The sequence below is a fragment of the Chamaea fasciata genome, unplaced genomic scaffold (genome assembly GCF_029207755.1).
Source record: "Chamaea fasciata isolate MVZ Bird 193981 ecotype frontalis unplaced genomic scaffold, bChaFas1.0.hap1 SCAF_2, whole genome shotgun sequence".
Taxonomy (NCBI): domain Eukaryota; kingdom Metazoa; phylum Chordata; class Aves; order Passeriformes; family Sylviidae; genus Chamaea; species Chamaea fasciata.
The window spans coordinates 33517430-33529700 of NW_027094087.1; the positions used below are offsets into that span (position 1 = coordinate 33517430).

The 12271-nt window shown below is 41.7% G+C and overlaps 1 protein-coding gene across 4 annotated transcripts in view; it reads left to right on the plus strand.

Annotated features, from left to right (window-relative positions):
- Positions 1 to 12271, plus strand: part of DLG2 (discs large MAGUK scaffold protein 2) — a 993549-nt gene that overhangs the window by 456212 nt on the left and 525066 nt on the right. For all 4 annotated transcript variants that reach the window (XM_066175626.1, XM_066175625.1, XM_066175627.1 and 1 more), the window contains one exon: positions 4061 to 4222. In XM_066175626.1, the coding sequence (XP_066031723.1) occupies positions 4061 to 4222 (162 nt within the window). The remainder of the gene's footprint in view (positions 1 to 4060; positions 4223 to 12271) is intronic.

Consider the following 12271-nt stretch of genomic DNA (forward strand, 5'->3'; position numbering starts at 1 on the left):
TGAAAAGAAAAAATAAACAACAAACTTTTGTAAAAATACCAGTTCCCTTTGGCCCAAAATTGAATGACAAATTCCAAGCTATCTTGATTCGCTGTCCATCTGTCAACGGTAGGTCATAAGAACATCTGTATTTTCTTGCCAGTGTAGTTCTCAGGTTATTGTAGCTTGAGAACTGCCTTTGAAATGTAAAGTTTTTTGACCATTACCTCGTGCTGGATTCATTTTTTCAGTTCTGTCTAGCTGACATCTCTTGGGCAATCACAGCCTTAGAAATGCTCCTTTAGACAGTATGATTTGAGGAGCAGTGATGCTGTAATAACCTCACACTGTAGAGAGAATGATCTCGTATAAAAAGGCACATTCATATTAAAAATTCACAGCAGCACACTCCACACCCCCATTATAGGTAATTACAGCAGATTTTAAATATCTGATGCTAGTTGGCAGCGTACAATACCCTGTCAGCAGCAGGCACTGATTTGTAATTTAATTATCATAAGACATCCACCTGTTCTTTTGTCAAATGAAGAGTAGCATTTCCGTGCAATCATGCTTTTCCCTCCAGAAACTTGAATTAGTCCTTAGAGAAAGATTTATAGGGAATGGGTTGTTTTCAAGGACATTTGCAGGACCCCATAAGAGAAGGGTGATGGAGATCAATAAGGCATTTCTGCAGGAGTGTCTTAATTCTGTTTTGGTATTTTCAGCCTTGCCACTGGCTTTTTGCTGTGTCAAGCTGTTTTGGTTCACAGCTGAAAGCATTTCAATGAAGAGATGCTGTGGGAGTAAAGATGTATGAAAATCAATGAGTTTGGTGCTTAGAACATGAGGCAAACCCATAGCAGGACTGACCCAGAAATGCTCTAGGCTCATACTTCGTGAAGAAGAAGAAGCAGCTGGGCTTAGGATGGAAGGGAGACAAAGACAAATAGAACAGTGGAAATCTGTTCTGTAAACTTCAGTTGATGGCACATGAACATGGATATTACTGAAGTTGTCCTGGGAATGTGCAGTTACTGGATAAAATTATCAATTCAAATTATAAAGCAAGTCTATCAGTGGAGATCCACACAAGTATTCTTCTCTTTGGGAGCATGAGGCTCAGGGTGAATCAATTTCCTCTGGGCTTTGGCTCCTGTTTATGCAACATCTACACTGCAGTGCGGTGATGGAAAAGGACTTAGTGATGGTCAAAGATATGCTCTCTCTTTAAGGTCACATTGCACTGCTTCTGGCAGTGTAAAACTGCAAAAATGATCTGGAACGAATAGCATACTTGTTTATATATATATCTATATGTATGTATGTATGTATTTATATATATGTATGTGTGTATGTATATACATAGAATAAATCATAGAATCATAAAATGGTTTGGGTTGGAAGGGCCTTTAAGATTCAACCCCCGGCAAGGGCAGGGATGATATCCACTAAATTAGATTGCTTAGGGCCCCATCCAACCTGGGCTCGAACATCCCTTCCAAGGACGGGGCATCTACAGCCTGCCTGTGTGGTTTCATCCTGTTCCAATGCTTCATCACACTGAGGAAAGAATTTCTTCCTCATGCGTAGTCTAAACTTCTTCCAGTTTAAAACCATTCCCCCTTATCCTGTCACTACATGCCTATATAAAAATCCCTCTCCCTCCATTATATAAGCATCCTTAAAATAATGAAAGTTCTCACCCTGAAACCTTCTCTTCTCCAGGCTGAACAACCAGGCTCTTTCAGCTTACCTTCATGGGAGAGGTGCTCCATCCCTCTGATCCTATTCATAACCCTCTTCTGGACCTGCTCTAACAGGTACAGAGGAGGGAATGTCTTTCTTGTGCTGAGGACCCTGGAGCTGGATGAAGTGATCTAGGTGGGGGGCCATGAGTTCAGGGTACAGGGTGAGAATCATTTCCCTTTACCTTCTGGCCACTCCTCTTTTGATGCAGCCCAGGATGAGGCTGGCTTTCTGGGCTGTGTGTTCACTGTTGGCTTATGCCCAACTTATCCACAAGAACCTCCAAGTCCTAATTTGCAGTGCAGCTCTCAATCCTTATAGTGGGACTCCACTTCTCCCACATCCACCCAGAAGATCAGGAGCCTGTGAGAAGTGGGAAGCCTTTATATACTTATACATAAATTTTTGTATCTGCAACAGTGTTGTCAGCAGGACCAGGGCAGAGATTTTTCCCCTGTCCTCAGCACTCTTGAGGTCACACCTCAAATCCTGTGCTCAGTTTTGGGCCCCTGTCTACAAGAAAGACATTGAGGGGCTGGAGCGTGTCCAGAGAAGGGCAATGGAGCTGGGGAAGGGTCTGGAGCACAAGTCTGATGAGGGGTGGCTGGGGACAGTGGGGTTGTTTAGCCTGGAGAAAAGGAGGCTCAAGGGTGACCTTCTCACTCTCTACAACTGCCTGAAAGCTGCCTGTAGTGAGGTGGGGGTTGGTCTCTTTCCCAAGTAACAGCTGATAGGATGAGGGGAAACAACCTTAAAATGGTGCCAGGAGAGATTTAGATTAGACGTTAGGAAAAATTTCGTCACTGAAGGGGCTGTCAAGCATTGGAACAGTCTGCCTGGGAAGGGGTTGACTCACCATCCCTGGAGCTATTTCGAAGTTGTGTATATGTGGTACTTGGGGACATAGTTTAGTGGTGGACTTGGCAGTGCTGGGTTGGATGGTGAGACTCAATCTTAAAGATCCTTTCCAACCCGAATGGTTCTATGTTCTGTGATAGAGCCTCTTATGGCTTCTGTCATTGCTGTCTTGTCTCCTTAAGAAGTAGCCACTGGACATTTCCATTTTCCCCATTCCTGAGTTAATGAGATGACTCTGGTATTCTGCTCTTATTTCTCCTAATTACATTTTAGCAAATGACTCACTTTAAAGAGGATGTCTCAGAGTAGTTGTCTTTTTAGAAAGAGTACCCACTCGATTAAAAAAATAATTGATTGCTTGTGGCTTAAATGATCTATGTGCCAAGCCTTAAATGTGACATTGGCTGGAGTACTATCTATTAGGCTGATGGCTTCTTGCCCAAATAATATTTGGCTGGTGCCAGTCATTTCATGTATTCATTAATTATGTTCTCTGGAAAGTGAGTATGTGGAGGGCTGCAGGCATATCCCAGAAAAGAAGAAGAGAATAAATCATGTCACATGTGTATTCTGAAAGTAATTGGCAACTGCTGAAACATTTCCATACATAATATTGAAGGCAGGAATACACTGGGGTGGTTTCCTTAGGAGGGATGAGTAAATGAAATAACACTCCATAGCTGAGTGGTCAAAGTGAAGGGGATGAGCATGAAGTGAAGGGGAAGAGGTCTTCTGCATGGAGAGGTCTGCTTTGGGATGTTCTTGTGATTGTACCTGGACTTCAGACTTATTTTTCTTATATGGCCATACAAATAAGTCTTAGGCTTTTATCCAACATCTCCCTCCTCAGGGCATAGCTGAGGGGATGGTACCTTTTTACAAAGCATTCTGGCTGGAGAACAGACCAGGTAATTTAAGTTTTAGAGTTACACTGCTTGTTACAAGCTTCATCTGGGATCTTGGACAAGCCCCTCATGTCCTCACGTTGCCTCTTCATGGAGAAGAAGAGTGTAAGGATAGAACTTTACTGCAGGGGAATATTCTGTGGGACTGTGGGACTGTGGCTCTGTGGAAGTGCATGTGCTCTCCAGCATCAGAGTACACACTGCCAAGTGGAAAATAGCTCAAGTATTTTGCAGAGAAGGGCTATAGAACTCTAATTATTAACCCAGGCATGTGAAATGTGATCTGACACTACAGCTTAGCTGATCAACCTCTCTTTTTCTTCATTATCAGTGTCTCCTCTCAAATGTCTATTTGATGGTGAAAGTTTTGTGTATCAGTGCCACATACACCACGTTTCTCTCTTTGATATAATGGTAAAAAAAGAGTGACTCATTCTCTCTAGAACACATTAGGAAATCCGATCATTATTCTCTACTGTATCATATTTTGTTATTCCACAATTATATTAAAATATGGGAATTACCTCCTAAAAGCTTATTTGTTCTTCTTTGATGTTTTCTTCCTCTAGAAGTATCGTTATCAAGATGAGGATGCTCCACATGACCATACTTTGCCTCGTTTAACCCACGAAGTGAGAGGCCCAGAGCTTGTTCATGTGTCAGAGAAGAACTTGTCTCAAATAGAGAATGTCCATGGATATGTTTTACAGTCGCACATTTCTCCTTTGAAGGTAGGATCCACACAACTCATGGCTTTTGTCCTCGAATACCAGAAAACACGTAGCATGAAATGCCTGGGAAACTTATTTTCTTGTACAAACAGACATGCTGCTTTCTCAAATCTATCATTGCAGAGTGATTGTCCTGTGATGGGTTTTTAAGGCTCACAGTAGTGGAACAGGTGATAGTTTAGTTGACAGAGCTTTGTGTAGAGATGTGAGCTTTCCACTTTGAGTGAGGCCTTTGCTTGAGTAAAAATAATTCCTGTCAAATGAGCTTATTTTTCTGTACATTGTGGAATGAATAATGCAGGTTTTCAGCCTCAATATCATGGTGATTTTGAAATGGCAGACTTCCCTTCCTGATTATCCTTGTTCAGAAATAAATAAAAAGAAATACTGTAAATGTAACCATCTGATGGAATCCTAGTTTTTACATCTCTCAGAAAGCTATATCAAAGTCACAAGTTATGTCTGAAAAGGGAGCTCATTTGCCTCTATTCATACCCTTGCTGCTCAAGCACTTGCAGTGTTCTGTGGGTTTTGATGCGATTCAGAGTGCTGTAGAGATATCTTTTTGTTAACTAAGGCAACTATTTATAAAATAGAGAAGCCTTAGCTGTATGTGGGTCTGGTGTCCTCTGGTATTTCTTGTTGGGCAAAAATGTTTCTCTTCCTGGTGAACCTGTAAAATAACCAAAAAGGAATCCATTCCTGAAAAATTATATTTGTCCTTTAATAAAATGCAGTGGTTTGAAAATATTCCTAGAGCTTATCTTATGGAAGGAGCATAGATGCAGTGATTAGCATGATGGGTTTTCTATTTTAGTTTCTACTGGGCCTGGGAAGGGGAGAAAAAAGAGTGATATTCTTTACCAGAGGTGGTGATGTTCTGGATGATAGTTTTATTCCAGCAATTGTCTAAGCAGCAAACAAGGCAGATGGGCTTTGCTCCCTCTGGTGCTCAAAGCCTGCGAAATGGGCACTGATTGCCTAGTGCAGTGTTTACAGTATGGTTACTAGTGAAAGGAGGTGTTTATTATTAAAGATTGATGTGAATACAACTGGTGTTCATTGAGCCCTCATGGAATAGGCATGTGAATGAATCTTTGTGCTCTGCTCTTGTTAGTCCTGTGTTTAGTTTGTATGATGTTTGTCTTTTCAGGTTTTAGCAGTTTTCTGGGTTACTTACCTAACTTCTACTGCAGAAGCCAACAGTACCAAGCAGTGATCATCCTGTGCTGAGGTTATCACTTTAATTATTTGGAAAGGATTACCTCCATGAGGCCTCTGTGTAGCATCAGGGGACAATCATAGACCAAGCAATTTCTGGCCTGGAAAGGAAACATCCCTGTTCCTCTGGGACTCCTTGAGTATTGTGATTACAGTAGTGTTTCTTGTTCATGAAGGTCAAAACTGGAAATTATTTTTCACATTTGGAGACTTTCAAGTAAGGCTACATAATCCAAGCTGAGGGTGTAGCAATGATGTCAAAAAACTTGTTGTGAAGGGAAGGGGATCCCCAGACATGCACAGTTGCTTTGGAACAGCTCCCAGTCTTATTTGCTGTTGTAACAGGACAAAGTTGTCTGCTGCTATTTTCTGAAGTGATGGTAGGACAGGAGCTGTATAGTATTTCCTCTTGGAAATCAGTGTCTCCTGCAGGTTCTCCCTTCAGCATGACGATTTTTGTCTTTGACTCTGTCCCTTTCCCTTCTTTCCTTCAGATTCACAGTGTCTTATATCTGCCACTTAATAGTCTCATGCCTGCCATTTAATCTAAATTTAGCTGTTTGTCTCTTAAAATGGCTTTGAAGTTCCTGCTTCCTTTCCCCTGCTGTCTATGTCCCATCTTTTAACCTTCAGTAGAGAGTTAGCTCAGGAGTCTGGAGGAATTCTTTTCCTACAGCTCATGGCATTTCATTGCCCTTCCTATCTGAAACACCTACTTTGGATTCACTTTTATTGTTAGTAGTTGACTGAAATCCCTGTTCAGAAGCTTTTGGTCTCAGTGATTTCCACATAGTTGAGAAATAGCTTTCCAAATCCTCCAAAATCTAGTCAGAATTGGTTATTGTCTTGAATTACAAACTTTCCAACCTATAGCCTGATATCATTAAGTATTCTGCCTTCTTCTCTGCAGTGTTGTGTGAGCATGGCTTCACTAAATAATGGTGAAAAATGCCTCTTAACCCATAGCATGCCTTCCTAGGGAAATGTAAAATACTGGATTCTTTAAGATTAACTGAAAAATAATGCCCGCAATTTAAATATTTCATTGACTCCTGTGAGAAGTGGAACTGCTGGAATCCTGCTCTGAGGAGAAATAACAAGTACTGTGCTCCAAATACTGTAAATTCTTAGGAGTGAGAAGACACTGACAGTTGCAGCAGGATAACACGGTCAGGAAACTCCACCAAGAGCTGTTCACTTGTTCTGCCTCCTTTTTCTGGTTACAGGTCAGAGCGTTTGGAGCAAAGGGAAAATGTGCATACATGAAGGTCATGCATCTGCTTGTACCAAGTGCTGGGGAATGCATTTCGTGCAGTTTCTGGTGCTGAGAGTGTGACTGTTGGAGTCTGTGAATGGTCAGACTGGGAAGTTTCCTTAACAACAGCCAGAGATCACATCATATCCTGTGTGCCATTAGGACTATCCATCTGACCATTCACCCAGGCCAGCAAGCACATTGGCTGCCTACCTGGGTGGGGTGAAGTCTCTGCCTGGCTGCATTTCACTCCCTGAATTTCTCTGTAGAGTCTGTAGCACCAGGGTGCACCTCTCCAGCAAGTTTTGAAGCAGTCTTTTGTGTTCAGTGGCTGCACGATGCCCTGATGACAGGATGATTACCCAATATTTTTTTTAAATAATATCATAAAAGGAAAATGTTTGAGCATAAAAATAATCTAGTTAAGGTGCTTTGGAACCAAAATGTTGTCCCAAGACCAAGCCACATGTCCATCCTGATCACGTCACTTTTCCTAAGTGACTTGACTTTGACAGACTAAAAGAGTCGCTTGTTTCCATATATTTTTGTTAATTTGGAAAGAAATCTGCAAAGATCATATAGTTATAAAACTTACTTTTGGGCTGGCTTCTAGCCCTCACAACTGAGTAGTGCTCACAGCCATCAGTGGAAGCCAGTAGGTGTTACACCTTGTTTGTGCATGTAGACTGCTACCATCACCCTCCCTCCCCAGTTCTTTGTGAACATCTCAGTTTGCATCCATAATCCATCTTGTCAGGTTGAGGTCAGGTTTGCATCATTACAGAAGAAGGTTTTGTGGATAATTGAAGTTTAGGCAGAGAAACCGTGGGCCTGTTTGTTCCCCTGTGTACATCTGCAGGTAAAACATTCCAGGGATTCTTGAAACGTTTTCTGACACTCAGAATGGAAGCATTCAGACCATCTTTTTATTGGCACGCATGATTCAAAATGCCTGATATGGCCCATATTTGCATAGAACAAATGCATCTTAAATTTTAAAGTATACAAATTCTTAAAGAATTCGGCTGTAATTTCATGTTTCAGATTGTGTGGTTTGATGTAGTCCAGAAACACCCTAGTGGAGCTCAATGTTATTACACCATTAGATTTGATATTAGGAATGAATTCTTTATTGTGAGGGTGGTGAGGCACTGGCACAGGTTGCCCAGAGAAGCTGTGGATGTGGATGCCCCATCCCTGGAAATGTTCGAGGCCAGGCTGAATGGGGCTTTGAGCAATCTGGTCTAGTAGAGGGTGTCGCTGCCCATGGCAGGGGGTTGGAACTAAATGGTCTTTAAGATGATCCCTTCCAACCCAACCATTCTATGATTCTATGATTCCAAGATTCTATGATTATTGATTACCTCGGGAGGTTGTTTTGGAGACGCAAAAGTAAAACTAATTTTCTTAAACGCCCTTGCACTTGTTTTATGTGCTGAATAATAAAAAAATGTGGTCCTTGTACATTCTGAAAATCTCTTTGAGACACACAGACACTGATTATGATAAATACTGTTTAGAAACGTGAATATATTTTCTGAAATTGAAGATAGGCGTGTTTTTCTTATCTTCCAAGTACCTGAAATCTAGTATGTATTAGACAGATTTCTCCCTTTCAGAAGATAATAATGAGCAAGAGGACTTTTGCTGCAAACGAGACCCTCTTTTCTTTTCCCTGTCTTTTTCACTTCTTCACCTTATTATATTTTGCATCAACTTTGCTTCTCTACTCTCCTGTAGCATTTCATGTGCAGTCAACTTAGTTCTGGAAAATGCTTAATTTCAGGAAGTTTCAAATTCCTGTTAAAGGTTGATCTGCTTATTAGTGTGCAGAAGATAAAATTTTTAACAGCTTAAGCAACTTTGAATGTCAAGTTGTAATGGAAGTTTTCACCTATGTGTATGTATTAACATTTGGGAAAATACTAGCATCGGAGAAGTTTTGTTAGAGTTGCCTCATTAAGATAATAAATGTTCTTTTCAACTTACAGAGGTGATGAAATTGTGTTTTTATAATCTCTTAAAGGAAGGAAGTCTGTAGTGTAATGAAAAGCGAATTTGAAATAATTTTCTTGCACTTCCCCTCGTTTGACACGAGATGGTGTAGTAAGCTTAGAATTCTTTGGTCTGCATCTGTAAAGCTTCATGATATTCTGTTGAGAGTTTTCTTATATGCCTTAGAAAGTACTAATTCAGTAAAAAGTGCCTTGTGAATGCCTGGTGTTTTGGGAAATCTGAATTCAACACAACTGTACCTGAAAATCAGAGGTGCAAGTTCTGTCTGTAAATTAAATACGTGCCTCTTTCCCTTCCTCCCAGGAACAGAGCTAATCAGTGCTCCTTAAATGAATGATAATTCTGGCTCCTAAATGAACCTTACTAATATCACTGTGATGTTAGATTTCTTTTTGTTTCTCGGTATACTCCACTTTGTTAAGATAAGCTGGAAAGTAAAAATCGTTGTAAGAATCTTGTATTTCCTTGATTGTCTGAACACTTTAAATGTCAGGCTATTCCAGCTATCTCCATTTCCTAATTTAATGCCAGGTTCAACTGTAAGCATTAGGGGAAATTGAGCAAAAACAAGTAACCAGGTAAATAACTGTTATTATCCTAAGCTAAGTTACTTTCAAACAAGAATGATCAGTAATGAATCTCTTCAGTTGCCTCATTTTGATAGCCTCACTTTCTGGAAGGAGCCACACTGTCTATTGCTGCTTTTCCTTCTGTCTCAGGATGTTGTCCTGCAGCTCAGCTGGGCTGCTGACAGCTTGCAGAAAGTCAGGATTGATGGAATGACCTTCCAGTGGAAAGAGGAGAAAAAACATCTCCACAAGGAACAAATGGGCTCAGCAGTCTACAAAGTTAAGGCTATCCACGAATTGGCATTTGTACAAATTGCTTTACAGAAAAAATGCTGTGTCTCCCCATGCCAGAGCACATTGATACTTTTTTGTTGTTATTTTTCTTTCTTTTTTTTTTTTTCTCTAATGGCAGGAAGCCCTGTCTTACCTATTACTTGATTTATAGAATCACAGAATCATTTAGGCTGGAAAAGACCTCTGAGATCATCGAGTTCAGTCTTTGACACATCAACACCTTGTCAGCTGGACCATGGTGCTAAGTGTCACGTCCAATCATCTCTTGAACACATCCAGGGATAGTGACTCCACCACCCCTGGGAAGTTCATTCCAATATTTAACAACCCTTTCATGAAGAAATTCATCCTGATATCCAACCTGACTCTCCTGGCACAGTTGCCTGGGAGAAGAGGCTGACCTGCACCTGACTGTGACCTCCTCTCAGGTGTTGTAGAGAGTGGGAAGGTCCCCCCTAAGCCTCCTTTTCTCCAGGCTAAACAACCTCAGGTCCCTCAGCCACTTGTGCTCCAGACCCTCCCCAGCTCTGTTGCCCTTCTCTGGACACGCTCCAGCCCCTCAATGTCTTTGTTGCAGTGAGGGGCCCAAAACTGAACACCAGATTTCAGATGTGGCCTCACCAGTGCCCACTACAGAGGGCAATCACTGGCCTGGTCACACCATTGCTGATCCAGACCAGGATGCCATTGTCTCCTTGGCCACCTGGGCACACCCTGGCTCATGTTTAGCTGCTGTTTACCAACACCCCCAGGTCCTTTTCACTGGGCAGCTTTCCAGTCATTTCCCCCAGCCTGTAGCCCTGCCTGGGGTGGTTGTGCCCCTAGGGCAGGACCTTCATGCTGGTGTCTCAGCCCATCAATCCAGCCTGACCAGTTTCCCCCTCAGAGCCTTCCTACCCTCCAGCAAATCAATGCACTCACTGGACTTGGTGTCATCTCCAAATTCATACTTGATCCTCTTATCCAGGTCACCAGGAAAGGTATTAAACAGGACTGGACCCAATACAGAGCTCTTCACACCACGAGTGACCAGAAGATTCTTTGAGACTCTCTATATCTTGTGTGGGGAAGATGTTTTGTTTCTGCTCCAAGGCAGATGTCTCTCTTTCCCAATTCCTATTCTCATAGTGAGTGTGTAGTATCCTGTGGATGCCCATCATTCTTCTTTTTATCCTCCTGAGTATAGGAAGGTCATTCCTGTGAAGGCTCCTGGAATCTGCCATTGGCCCTTTTCTGTCTGTAATGAAACAGCTTTTTCCCCACCTCTGAAGTTTTCCCTGTCCAGGTGTGAGTCAGATCTCTCTACAGTGGTTACTGTGCTTGTCGGACAAGTTGACAAAGATGGGAAAAGAGGCTCTGAGGATGAGCCTGGATGATTAATGATCCTATGAAAAACCTATTAGCCTGAGCTTCCTGGAAACTGTCATAAAGAGTAATTTTTTTGTGTCTAAAAATGTAGATTAGGCAAGAGCTATTTATTTCATGAATTAGCATTGACTTCAATAAAAATTGAGTTCTGAAGACAATTTGGAAAAATACGGTCAAAATATTATATAGCTTTTTTTTTTCTGGACACAACAGTCTCATTTCTCAATTCAACAAACTTTGGGACTATTTTTTTGGTACTGAACTCTGTGTAAAGACCAAAGTCATGCACTGGTCACAGGTACTGTGAAAATAGCAAAGTGAGTGACACTCTCCTGATGTTGCCATGGATCCTGTGACCTGTAAATAAACTTGAGGTGTTGCTGCCCAGAGCTGGAAAGCAGCGTAAGGAAATACACTTCACAGACCTGAGCAGCTGTTTTGAAACATAGAATTACAGAATGCTTTGTGTTGAAAAAGACCTTTCAGATGATCTAGTTCCAACCCCCTGCCTTAGGCAGAGACACCTTCCACTAGACCAGGTTTGAGCAATTGCAGGGAAGTCCTCTGCCCGGGTATAGGAAATACCCTTAGCTTCCAGGGAACCAGAACAGAGAAAGCTGGCTGCTACAGCTTTCAGCATTGCTCTGCCTGATAGTCCTGTGTAAATGTAGTTCCTGGTTCTTTTGGGGGGATAATCTCCCTGTTGTAAGAAACTACATTTATTTTTCCAGAGCTGTTGAGATCCCTTAATTCCTACTCCTTGGAAAGAAACCTATCGTAGAGATGAAGTTCAAATAGGGAAGGGAAAGAAAAAAAAACAACAAAGGTTGAATTTGCTTTAATTTCTGTGGTTGAGGTGTGACAGAGTTGAGGCAGTGCCACAGCACAGGCTGTTCTTCCCGAGCAAAAATGCTGCATTTCAGAGGCTCTTTAAAATCTGTGGAAGACTGAGAGAGGCTGAGGCTTTGTTGCATGTCAGGAACAGCAGTCTGAAGTTTTCTCTTGCAGTTACAAAATTAATTGGGGTTATATAGAGGACATATTAATGTATGCATGGATATATTAGCAAGCCATCTAAAATTTAATCTTGCATCCTTTTCTTTGCTTACACTGACTGCATTTCATAAGTATAGCTAATCTGCATGAAGCATTTTTTATCCGCAGGGTGGCTCAACCCAGTAGCAATGATCTTTTAAGAATACTTTTGATCACTGCCCTGGTAGCTTTCTAGCTTTTGTGTTTTGGAGTTGGTCTTTACCCTCCTCTCTCCTTTTTGGTATGCAGTCACTGGCAAAGCCCTCATGCTGGTCAGTGGATTCCACTGAA